This window comes from Penicillium riverlandense (assembly GCF_028828495.1).
Source record: "Penicillium riverlandense strain IBT 135883 chromosome Unknown utg000009l_segment0_segment0, whole genome shotgun sequence".
In the NCBI taxonomy this organism is placed as follows: domain Eukaryota; kingdom Fungi; phylum Ascomycota; class Eurotiomycetes; order Eurotiales; family Aspergillaceae; genus Penicillium; species Penicillium riverlandense.
The window spans coordinates 416,629-429,123 of NW_026643200.1; the positions used below are offsets into that span (position 1 = coordinate 416,629).

Here is a 12,495-nt window from a genome sequence, read left to right on the forward strand (position 1 = left end):
CCAGAACGCTAATACATGCAGCTGCGCCGGGCTAGGTTAGTGCTTGCCATGATGAGTAATGGCTTATAAGTCCTCACGCTACAGTTTGTCGCGGTCATTCCGGGATAGCCGGCTCTCTAGACCGACGTGATACCAACCACAGCTTCACTGTAGTGGGGTATAGTCAATCTTGAACAGAAGAGATGCATATAACGTAGTTCGCCTCTGGTGGACTAGGCTAGATTGTCTGATCCAAACTGCATCTTGGCTGCAGTAGAAATAGTCAACGCTAGAGTGAATAGCAGTATCCAACATGGCCGTGCACAGTAAGACTAGCGGCAGCTGCTAAGGCGTCGATACAGTACAGAGTTGGACAAACTTTGCATCCAACACATATTGTTCAGTTGGCGAAGTCTCCACTCCACTCGTGTGACGCCGCCTGCACCTGCGCCGCAGGAAATATAATCCATCGTGAGTCGCAATAAGTTACATGCTAGTACAGCGCTCTAACTGCAATACGAGGTGCTCTGTTGACTTTCTCTGGGCGTTTTGTCATAACAATTCCCATGCTACGGCGATTGAGTCGTGAAAATCTCCATTCTGACCGTGGTCAGCCCTACAGTGTTGAGACTACTGCAATTGGCCAGCATTTTCAACCAAAGTAAGCGCAAAGGCGCATGCTGCTAGGAGAACATTGCGCACATTAGGCACCAATACCCTCGCAATCCAAGACCGATACATCCGAGAATGACCGGGGGTCTCATCTCGCCGCTGTAGCCGCTGTTTGTAGTCCCTGCCTCCTTCTTTGTCTCGCTTGGCCGGTGGGAATCCATCAGAGACCTTTGTTAACTGCCAAGTAATTAGCAGTGTCCAAGGACAGCACGATTAGTCTTCAACGGCAGATTTGCTTTCGGTGATTGCCCCTAGTCTCGCCCGCGAGACAATTGGACAAGGTATTTGAGTTCGCGTGATTCTCAGAGTAAAACCTGGTCAACGTGAGTCTAGCGGAGTCCAGCGAAGTACCCCCTAAGCGTTTATCTTAAGCTAGTTGAAGGGGCTGATAGCAGCACCGGGATCTGATTGTCTAGACGGGCACACTGAGACGAACGGCAAAAAATTTTGAAAAAAATAAAAAATAAAAAATAAAAAATAAAAAATAAAAAATAAAAATAAAAATTTGAAGATCGATATCTGTTAAAATCGGTCGTGTCGAGCTTCCACTTTAGCTGTTGGTCTATCGAGTGATATGCGGAAACATACGCTTACTTCATTCAGTGTATGAAGACGGAGAGGAAGGTCGATCCGATCCCCCGAATCAAGAATAGCCCGACCGAGTATTTTGCCCGTGTTACTATTCCTACAACTTAGACATAAGGTCTTTACCATGTGACTTTTCGGTTCATTCCTAGATAGCCGTTGTGAGGTACTTGATCAAGTTGGCGAATTCCTACCTCGTTACCCCTAATCTAAGACACCCTAACTAACCCCAGGTACGAGGAAATGCGAATCCTCATCAGATCAAGAGATCAGATGACACAAAACAAAAAAAACATTTTTCTGGTATTTCTTTCTTCAAGCCAGACTGATGTAGCGATAGGTTTCATGTCCCCACGCCCTCTCACCCGAGCATAATAGACCCCTCGTCACAAAAGCATGTTTCACAGCGTCAATTGTTCGCCTTACACTTCCCAAATTCCGCGTCTTCTGGACATTGGCCAGTCGATCCAGTACAAAACGTTTCTGTTCCTCATTCTCCAGGCCCACATTGCTAAGCACAAACAAAGGCCACAACAAAGTAGCGATATCAGGAAGCGTCGAGATCAGTTCAATTATCGACGATACAAGACAGCTTTTACATCCCGCATATACCCCGACACTCTCCTCATCACCAATTTTTGGTTCGTCCCGCAATGATCTGTGACATGCTAGCGGCTCCTCGCCGCTTTGTCTCCCAAATGCTGGATGTTTTCCCACCCTTGAGCTGCGCCTTTCTTGGATCGTGTACTGCCGCAGCCCTCCATCGCCGTCTTCACGGGATACAGTGTTGAGAGGTACTGAGGAACATCTCGAATTACGCTCGCCAATCTGCTTGAGAGGGCCGAGACGCTCGTTGAGATAAAGCAAGGCAGCAAGATGCTTGATTTTGGCGATGCGCTCAAGGGCTTCTCTGCCCGCAGAATGCTTCGGTAGCTTCTGTTTCAATAAAAAAAGTGCTGTGCCAATCTTCGAGGACGCATTGGCATAGAATTGAGACTCAGTGGAGGTCAAAGGACGGCTTTTCAATATCTAGAGTTGTCTCGCGGTCAGGAACAAGGTTCGAAGTGGCAGGACATTTGGGAACTACTTTTGCTTTTGTGGACGCGTGAACCGAGATCTTGTTTATCAAGGTCATGAGACCGCGCGAGCAGCCCATCAACGTATCGATCTGCAAGAAATATCAGCATAGTTACCGGGAAGGGTTCATCGACGCGGCTCACCTCTTCGAGGTTATCGCTTTCTGACCATAATTGCGAGATTTCATCCTCAAACCAGCTCTCCGACGTGGTACGAGTCATAATGTCATGAGCCACAAAGTACATCCTGAAGAACTTCCATAGACCAGACGAGCTATGATCCGTATTGTCATTGATGAGTTGTAATCCACCACGGAGATGTGTTATCCATGAAGGAGAACAACCATCTGATATCTATATTCCACGTTAACAAGGAATAGGCTGCGGGGAATATGAGGGGAGTAGCCGTACGTCTTGAAAACAAAGCATCAAGACCGAGGCTACCGTGCCATCGTCATGTAGACCAGCGGAAATTTCCTGTCGAAGACCTTGCAAGGCCTTGTGTTTATAGTAACAGGATTCATGGGAAAAGCGATCCTTCCCCAAAAGACAGAGTTGATTTGCAGCAACCGCCAGGAGGGCTTGTCGAAGGGTGGTGGAGACAAAACAAAGCGGAATGATAAGGGAAATATATGGATTATGTGATTCACTCAGAGAGCAAGAGGGGCTGATGCCACTGATGAAATAATCAAGGAGATAACTCTCCGTGTCTGGAAAAGAGTGGAGAGGGTGGTAGATGGAAGTTGCAATGAAGGAGTTGGTAGAAAGGTCAATGCTGTGGTGCCGAGGCTCAGGTGAAGAACGCGCCTGAAGCACGTTAGTGCCGCATTGAAAATCACCCACATTTAAATTCAGAAAGACCCAGCGGTTAGTATAGTGGCCTAGAGCAATGCCTTGGAAATTAGGACTCGTGCCCAAACTGTGCGCGTTTGAGCCAGGTCGTTTTGTCCAAACCCCTATTGCGCCGAACTCAGTCAGGAGATCGCAGTCACGGATATAGTAGCGGTAAGTACCTTCACGGCCGAAACTGATGCCGCGTTGGATGGCATCTTCCCGAAATATGAGTTTTAGTCCGCGCACGCATTCGAGGTTGAGCCTCTCGCAGCGTCTGCATCGGGGGTGCTCCTCTGTGCACTGGACGTGTTTCGCTGCCGGGAGTCAGCGGCCTGGGCCTCGCTGGTTCGGATGAGACACTTACATTTACACTGGAAACACCCAGTTCGCCGTCGAGTGTCCTGTTTTCGGCGCGGCATGGGAGGTACGGTGGACCGCAGCTAGAGAGCGGGAGACTGTATGGAAGAAGACGGTGCGGGGCTGTCCTCAGTTGACACTGTCTTATCGCCACTCTTGGGCCGTTATCTTCGCACTAAGAATTAAGAAAAACCAGGAGAGCGGAAAGCCAAACTACACGGAGAACTTGGGCTCAGGCCACAACTTTCAGTGGGGCTCGAGCCTCACCACTAACTGGGAATGGACGAAGTTCGTTCACCAATTTCACTCGGAATTTATCTTGAGGCAAACAAAACACGGAGCGTTCCAGCACCACAAAATGGGACTCGCTAACTACGTTGTATACTTGAAATTATTTTGCTGAAAATCAGTCTTATCAGCAAATGAATCCACCAAATCTTCATTCGCCTGCTCTTCTCCAGGGTCAAGGCCAGCTCTGCGTCGGCGATTCAACGTGTGCGCAATGAACCAGTAGACTGCCATCAGTAGGATGCAGACGCAATAGCTAGCCAGCATGGCAACAAACCCCCCCGTGTATGCTGGGGCTTGATTTGCTCGAAACGTCTGCGGCCCAATGAGGTTTCCGACGGCATAGCCAATATAGAGGATAGAATACTGCACAGTCTTCTTTGTACTGCCCGCGGTGTTGGCCTGAGCCATGGAGATGCCGACAACATATGGTCCGAAGTATGTGTATAGCTGTGCGAAGCTGATTAGTCGGATCTACAGTGGTAAACGGCAGCTTGGCTTACTAGATAAATGCCCACCATCTGACCACCCAAATTGGTTCGCGGTACACTGTAGACCAGGATTGCACCAACCATGGGAACACCGGCTGCCAACATGGTGACAAAACAGCGACGGTTGGTCCACTTAGCCGAAAGCCAGGAGAAGCAGAATGCCGACAGAGTAGACATAACGCCCGTTGGCATGTTAAGTAGTGAGGTATTTACTGGTGAGAAGCCCAGGTTGTTGATGATAATGCCGCTGAAAGTTGTGAGTCCTCCGTTGGGGATATTGATGGCGATGTTGAAGAAGAATAGAATCCATGTCTTCGGATCAATGACAGCCTCCATGGCCTGATCCCACTTCCATTGCCTGTTTGTAATTCCAGTTTTGTTTTCGGCCAGGCGCTGGACTGCATGGTACTTCTCTCTTTCGGTCAGGAAAAAGGCGTTCATGGGGGAGTCTGGGAGGAAGACCAAAGCTATAATGGACCAAATTGCCGAAATAGAACCTGTTGACAAAGTAAGTAAACGCCAAGTGCCAAGTCAAGCATGTGTGTGGCACCGGTAATGAAAAAGAGGTATTGCCAGATGGAAAGAGATGCTGTAGATGGAATGTGACCAACCGCCCACGAGAGGAAGCCGTTAATGATGGAACTTGCCGCCGCAAACACCAGTGCATTGCGAGGCGGCTGCTCTGACTTCTTGTAGAACCCGGCAATGATAAGAGAAATAGATGGAACAATAATCGCCTCCAAGCAACCTAGACAATATTATCAGCGTCATTCGTTCAGTCCGCTCAACACGGCTGACCTACCCATGAAGAACCTCAAAGCCATCAAGCCGCTCCAATTGCGAGATGCAGGCAAGAGAAGTGCCATGGCTGACCAGCCCAGCGAGCATGCAGACAGGTATTTAGCAGAGGGAAGTCGGTGGACTAGATACGTGGACGGCCACATGCCAACGATGGCCTGCCACAAAATTAGAAAAGATCAAACTGTCAAGTAAGATTGGACGCACTCCAAGGGATAGGATGGAGCCAGCCCATGAATACTGCTGGCCAACAAGATGGAGATCTTTCTCGAGGCCATAGATGGCAGCCGTACTGATAGCGACCTTGTCAACGGCACCCAAGGTAGCGGTCATGAAGAGCTAAAACCCGGTTAGCTTACTCTTGTGCCCTGAGAAGGCTTGGAATATACCATTGGCAGCAGAATCCAATCCATCTTGCGTATCATCTTCTTCTCTTCTTCGGGAGACAAGGGGGCAAACCCAGCTCTGTGAGCAAGATACTCTGCTGCCTCGTCCATGGCTTTGGAGACAACTTGCTTCTCTGCTCCCGGTGTCTCGACAGGAACGACACCTTTCTGTTCTGCCATTGCGACGGACATGTGAGATCAAAGATGAGGTAAAAATCAGGGTGCTGATGACCAGGAGCTATCTGAGTCGAAATCGCCCGCGGAAGGCAATCTTATAGTCCCCTGTCCCAAACATCTCGAGGGGAGAGAATTTCCCCGCAAGGTTTGATCCTTTGATAGGGAGTTTTCGCGGGGAGACCCACACATATATACCGGTATCCGCGGCGATTGGTGAATCGCCCAGCTAGGGGCCGTGTCGACCTTCCCTGCGCATGTGTTGTAGTTCGGAGCCAAGGGAGCCGACCAAACCTTCCAAGCGTCCAGATTGGTGCTCCGTGTCGACCTTACTCAGACAAGGTCACTTGGAGACTCATTTTACCTGCAATTATAAAACTGCTTCGAAACCTGCCGGAATGCAAGAAACAAATGAAAACAAATTCTTCCCGATTCTCCAAGATGACCGTTACGAAGTCGACTGTCGGGGGTGTGAGGATTGCCATTGGTACGATTCTTGGACACTTACGCGATGAAATTATACAATAGACATACACTAATTCTATTTTTATTTTCTATTAGACCGTGGAGGCACCTTTACAGATGTGTGGGCGAGTCTGCCAGGAAAACCCGACGTTGTTCTAAAGCTACTGTCCGTTGATCCTGCCAACTACGCCGATGCTCCAACAGAGGGTAAGAAAATCGCAAATACGTCTTAAAAAAGTGGCTGACAAGAATTTGTGAAGGTATTCGTCGCGTCCTCTCGCTCTACAGGGGCCAGGAAATACCTCGTGGAGTCCCTCTTCCGAAAGACCGTCTTGAATCCATCCGAATGGGAACAACAGTGGCTACAAATGCCTTGCTTGAGAGGAAGGGGACCAAACATGCGTTCCTCGTTACAAAGGGCTTCCGAGACCTGCTCAAAATCGGATACCAATCCCGACCGCGTCTCTTTGATCTTGACATCGTTAAACCCGATGTTTTATACACCGACGTCCGGGAGATTGATGAGAGAGTGACAATAGAAGGGTTTGATGAGGACCTTGACGGCCTATTCAAGTCGGATAAGGAGATACCGGAGGTGCTCGTGAGGGCCGCGAGCGGTGATATGATTCGCATCCTGAAACCGCTCGATGAAGCTGCTGTGGGGCGAGTGCTGCGGGAGTTACGGGCCCAAGGCTATGACACCGTTGCAGTGTGTTTGGCGCATTCCTATGTCTTCCCAAACCATGAAAGACGAATCGAGGAATTGGCTCTGGATGAAGGCTTCGCACATGTGTCGTCCTCTTCTTCGGTGGCAGCCAAGATGATTAAGATGGTACCACGGGGAAGCTCTTCGTCAGCGGATGCGTATCTCACCCCTGAGATCAAAAAGTATCTCAACGGATTCTCGAAAGGATTTCAAGATGGAAATTTGGATGGTGTGCGTTGTGACTTTATGCAGTCAGACGGTGGACTCGTAAGTCACAGCCGTTTCAGTGGCCTCAGAGGTATCCTTAGCGGACCCGCAGGTAAAAATCAACATATGGCAGCGATGATAAAACGTTAGACTAAGAATTTTCAGGCGGTGTCGTGGGCTATGCTCGCACATCTTATGACGGTTACACGAAGACCCCGGTTGTTGGTTTCGACATGGGAGGAACCTCGACTGATGTTTCTCGCTACGGTGGCAACTTCGAATATGTCTTCGAGAGCAACACAGCCGGTGTGACCATTCAGAGCCCGCAGCTTGATATCAATACTGTTGCCGCTGGAGGAGGCTCAATTTTGTTCTGGAGAAATGGTCTACTTGTAGTAGGCCCGGAAAGTGCTTCCTCACACCCAGGCCCTGCCTGTTATCGTAAAGGAGGCCCTTTGACGGTAACTGACGCAAATTTATTCCTCGGGAGACTCATTCCCCAATTCTTCCCCAAGATCTTTGGCGAGGATGAAAACCAGCCACTTGATTTGGAGGTAGTGAAGAAGAAGTTCATCGCACTGACCGATGAGATCAATCGGGACACTGGACGATCACTCACTCCTGAAGAAGTTGCCTGTGGTTTCCTGGATGTTGCGAACGAAGCCATGTGCCGACCCATCCGGGCGCTGACTGAGGGGAAAGGATATGATCTTGGTATGTGCTAGTCAAATCATTTTTGAGTATTTTCGAATCTTCTTTCTAACATGACCTAGCGAATCATAATCTTGCTGTCTTTGGAGGTGCAGGAGGTCAGCATGCTTGCGATATTGCTAGAACGCTCAAAATATCTACGATCATCATTCACAAGTTCTCGAGTATCTTGTCCGCATACGGTAAGACATTCACCTTCATTTGCTTCATAATATGTACTGATATATCTAAGGAATGGCTCTGGCGGATATCGTTCAAGAGGCACAGGAGCCTGTGGTGGATAAATATAACGAATCCTCCCGCGGTTCCCTGGAAAGGAGACTTTCCAATCTCGAATCCGTCGTCCGAAAACAGTTGACCAGCCAAGGCATCCGAGAAACGGATATCACTTACGAGAGGTATCTAAACATGAGGTACCAAGGTACAGAAACCTCAATTATGGTTCTCCAGCCGGCCGACAGTGACTTCAAGGGTGAGTTCCAGAAGATTCATTTCCGAGAATTCTCTTTCGTGTTCTCCGACGAAAGGGCGATCTATGTCGACGATGTGCGGGTCCGGGGCATAGGTGCAAGCAAGAAAAAAGACTGGGAGGGAGAAGAGCTTGGAGAGCAACTGCGCAGTTCTGTCTTCAAATCTGCCTCGTCGGAGCTTGTGGAGCATGTGGTAGGTTTCTCCCTTGAAGTACCTATCAATTTTCCTGATACTCATTGTTGCAGGTCCCTGTGTACTTTCAACAAGTAGGGTACAAGCAAACTCCCGTGCTGGTGCTTGGAAATTTGCCGCCCGGCCTGTCAATTGACGGGCCCGCTGTGATCATCGACCAGACTCAAACGCTTGTTGTGACACCGGGTGCGGTAGCCAAGGTCCTCCGCTCGCACATTGTCATTGATGTTCTCCCTGCTACCACTGCACCTATTGAGCAGCCAGCTGCTGTTGATTATATTCAGCTCTCTGTCTTCGGGCACCGTTTTATGAGTATCGCGGAGCAGATGGGTCGTGCTCTCCAGAAGACAGCAGTTTCTCTCAATATTAAAGAGCGACTTGATTTCTCTTGTGCTCTGTTTGGACCTGAAGGTATGTTTCAATGGCCATTGCTGTTTTATAATCAAGCTCACATGATTTGCAGGTGATCTTGTTGCAAATGCTCCCCATGTGCCTGTTCATTTGGGATCAATGAGCTACGCAGTGAAGTACCAGCATGAATTGCACAAAGGCAATCTATCTCCCGGGGACGTTCTGGTAGCCAATCACCCGGAATCTGGAGGTACACACCTTCCAGACATTACTGTTATTACTCCGATATTTGAAAAGACCGGCTCGACTGTGGCTTTCTATGTTGCCTCCAGAGGCCATCATACAGATATTGGCGGACTGGGTGGTACATCCATGCCGCCCAACTCAACTGAGCTATGGCAGGAGGGAGCTGCTATCAGGTCCTTTAAACTAATACACGGGGGTACTTTTGATGAGAAGGGTATCACCGATATCCTCTTAGCCCCTGACGAGCACCCAGACTGTACCGGTAGTCGACATATCCAAGACAATATCTCCGATCTGAAAGCACAGGTTGCTGCGAACCACAAGGGGATGGTGTTAGTTCAGGCTCTCATTGAGGAATACACTCTCCCCGTGGTCCAGATGTACATGAAGGCCATCCAGTCCAATGCGGAGCTGGCTGTGCGTTCCTATCTGCTTGATACTCTCGCCAGACTCGGCCCCCATCTATCGGCCGTCGACCAAATGGACAACGGAACGTTGATCAAACTCGCGGTCGACATATCCAAAGACGGCTCCGCAACCTTCGATTTTACCGGCACGGGCGTTGAAATGCTAAGCAACATCAACGCTCCACCAGCAATCACCCACTCAGCTATCATCTACACGCTTCGTCTCCTAATCGGCACCGATATTCCACTCAACCAAGGCTGCTTATCACCAATTGAAGTAACCATCCCAAAAGGAAGCTTCCTCAATCCGTCATCGGGACCCGCCGTCTGCGCCGGTAACACGCAAACATCACAGCGCCTAGTCGACGTGATCCTCAGAGCCTTCCGTGCAGCTGCCGCCTCACACGGGTGCATGAACTGCATCGGCTTCTTCGGCGAAGGTGGCACCGACAGTGCTGGCCGAAAGCTCAAAGGTTATGCGTACGCGTTCGGCGAGACGGTTTGCGGCGGCTCAGGTGCCACGGCGACGCAACATGGCGCGTCGGGTGTGCATACACACATGACCAACACGCGCATTACAGACGTTGAGAGCCTTGAGAAGCGGTATCCTGTTATTTTGCGCGAGTTTGCCATCCGTGAAGGGACTGGTGGGAACGGGTATCATCACGGCGGGGATGGTGTGGTACGTGATATTCAATGCCGAGCTCCGCTGAGCTTCAGTGTTATCACAGAGCGTCGAAGTGTGCCTCCATACGGAATGGAGGGGGAAGTGATGGCGAGCGGGGTGCGAACTATTGGGTGAGGAAGGTCCAAAATGAGCATGGAACGGATGAAGTGCGTTGGGTCAATATGGGATCGAAGAATATGGTCCGCATGCAGACTGGGGACCGGTGTGTGATCCATACGCCTGGAGGTGGTGGATGGGGCCTTGCTAAGGCGAATGGACATATCAACGGACATGCCAATGGAGGGAGTCAGAATAATTCGGCCCAGTATCCGAGGGCATGCGGCAGTGTGATCGCTCATGCTGCTGCCCAGCAAGCATCAAACTAATCGTCTCTATCTTTTGCTAGTTCCATGGATGGAAGTTTGAGGCATATAACGCTTTGCTGAGGTATATAGGCATTGAAGATCGCGTGACTCAAATAATAAAGGCTGTTATTCTGGAATGCTCCGGAATATCACTTAGGGAAACGTCAAAAGGATTTTCTTTTGCTCCTCTTCAGTGAGATTGAATCATACTGCTTCAAATCCCAATGGTTCGCAAGCATCCATTTCAGTATGAACTACACGCAGTATGATTATAGCTGGAAAACTTTTGTCGGCAAACGGATCGCAAGGGATGCATTCCGCAGCAGAGTCGCCATTCCGTATCGAAGGACTTTGACCTCGTGCATCGGATCGAACTTTGATGGCTCTGGGAAGCAGACAGAACCAGAGCCTTGCCAAACCTCACTTGCCTCCATACTGATGTCGACTGGCACCAGTTCCTTGACGCACGGACTCTGACCCGAAACCACCGAAGGAATGACACGCAGATTTAACCCCTGAATTGCGCTCTCAATCGTGCCCTTCACTTTCTGTTCAGGCTGGAAACCAACCTCAACAACCTTTTGGCCCGCAGGTCGCTCCACGTAGCCGTGAACGACCGTCGATCCAGTTTTCAACGCCAACTCCACGTTCCCTAACTTCTTGGGGAAGCCGAATTGCTCGCGGCCGCATAATATTGGTGAGTCATTGTCCAGGATGAGGGACAGGAAGTAGTCAAAGGTGTCGCCGTTGTATTTGACTTTGACCGAGTGAACATACTCGTTGTATGGACCAAACGAGGACATTTTGTGATGCAAAACCATTACTGATACCTGTGGCTCGTCCTCGAGCTCTAGCATGTCCGGCACAAGATGGCGCACACACTGCACCGTTGTTTGATAGGTAACGGTAAGAACGTCACTTGCATAGTCGCTGCCATCCACTGGATACGGAGGAGCATACTGTGGAATGGCCGCGTTGGATACTGAGAGCGAGCCGAATGGCATTTTGGAGTACTAAGAGGGTAGTTGGACACTATAGAATAGCAAGAATTTGCTACGACAGGCTACAAGCAATAGTCGTTGTTCAGGATGGTGGTAAGAATAAATACATTTCAAGGTATAGAATGATGTCATGCGCTCGAACCAATTGCTGCCACCGAAGGTTAGGCCACATTGCACAACCATGGAAATGTAGATACAAGACAAACAGTAGATGAATCCGGTCAGATGGACTCATGTTGTAAGTGATCTAGACAATCAATTAAACTCTGATTTGGCAGCGATATCCGGTGCCCCCAATGGCTCACCATAAAGCGGATCAGCAGACTCCTCTGCGGCTCATCACACCGACGATAATGTATACCTTAGTACGTGGACCGCTGGACTCCAGTGGCGTTTCTCGCCCCGGATTGGCCCCTTCCCCACCACCCCAAGACGCGGGCCCATCCTGACGCGCCCTGGCGCCCACTGATCAGACTCGCAACTAGATTGGTCACGTGTCTCCATGGACGCATAATTATCAACAGGCGGAATGTGAAGGAAGAACACCGTTAATTAAAAAAGTGCTTTTATTCAAAATATTAAGATAAGGTGAGAATAAAAAGCTCATATCTTACTCGGGTCGCCCCTGGGGAAAGGATCAATCTCTGTCATCATGGAGGATGTATCTAGGAGTTTCTAAATCTCGATACGGACACTATATCCATGTACATAAGGAATGAATGATTTTCTCACAGCTTACGTTATGGGACTACCTCCAAGGAAATCTGCTCTGGGTGTCAAGCAAAATAAAGTACATAGTTTGTGTAATTTTTAAATTAATTAGCGAGAGATGGAAGTCGGGTATGACCTTTTCCATTCAAGGATTCTCAGCTAAAAGCTAAACAGGAGACACCGCTATAGGCCAAATGTACTAGATATTAGTTGTCAATTTCTGTCAAATATTCCACGCCTGAGTCCACTAACCACCAAGCAGCTAATTCATGCATCCATCGCAACAGTGGCTTCTCAAACGGTATGGCCCTGGACGCATCACATCGTCTCCACATGACTGCTTCGCTACCAAAGA

At 49.3% G+C, this 12,495-nt stretch overlaps 4 protein-coding genes across 4 annotated transcripts; 1 reads left to right on the top strand and 3 right to left on the bottom strand.

The window, feature by feature from the left end:
- Positions 1 to 2,233: 2,233 nt before the first annotated feature.
- Positions 2,234 to 2,558, bottom strand: N7474_010442 (uncharacterized protein; the record flags this gene model as incomplete). Its single annotated transcript, XM_057201852.1, has 2 exons — positions 2,234 to 2,404; positions 2,457 to 2,558. The coding sequence occupies 2 exons, from the start codon at positions 2,556 to 2,558 to the stop codon at positions 2,234 to 2,236; spliced, it is 273 nt and encodes a 90-aa protein (XP_057048123.1).
- Positions 2,559 to 3,875: 1,317 nt separating this feature from the next.
- N7474_010443 (uncharacterized protein) lies at positions 3,876 to 5,646 on the bottom strand (the record flags this gene model as incomplete). The annotated part of the gene is made up of 6 exons (XM_057201853.1): positions 3,876 to 4,241; positions 4,295 to 4,779; positions 4,833 to 5,030; positions 5,085 to 5,238; positions 5,288 to 5,419; positions 5,470 to 5,646. The coding sequence occupies 6 exons, from the start codon at positions 5,644 to 5,646 to the stop codon at positions 3,876 to 3,878; spliced, it is 1,512 nt and encodes a 503-aa protein (XP_057048124.1).
- A 435-nt stretch (positions 5,647 to 6,081) lies between these two features.
- N7474_010444 (uncharacterized protein) lies at positions 6,082 to 10,449 on the top strand (the record flags this gene model as incomplete). Its single annotated transcript, XM_057201854.1, has 9 exons — positions 6,082 to 6,127; positions 6,202 to 6,312; positions 6,366 to 7,130; positions 7,184 to 7,732; positions 7,792 to 7,911; positions 7,962 to 8,392; positions 8,446 to 8,803; positions 8,856 to 10,078; positions 10,138 to 10,449. The coding sequence occupies 9 exons, from the start codon at positions 6,082 to 6,084 to the stop codon at positions 10,447 to 10,449; spliced, it is 3,915 nt and encodes a 1,304-aa protein (XP_057048125.1).
- Positions 10,450 to 10,697: 248 nt separating this feature from the next.
- N7474_010445 (acetoacetate decarboxylase family protein) lies at positions 10,698 to 11,432 on the bottom strand (the record flags this gene model as incomplete). The annotated part of the gene is made up of 1 exon (XM_057201855.1): positions 10,698 to 11,432. One exon carries the CDS (start codon positions 11,430 to 11,432, stop codon positions 10,698 to 10,700), a length of 735 nt encoding a protein of 244 aa, XP_057048126.1.
- Positions 11,433 to 12,495: the final 1,063 nt, after the last annotated feature.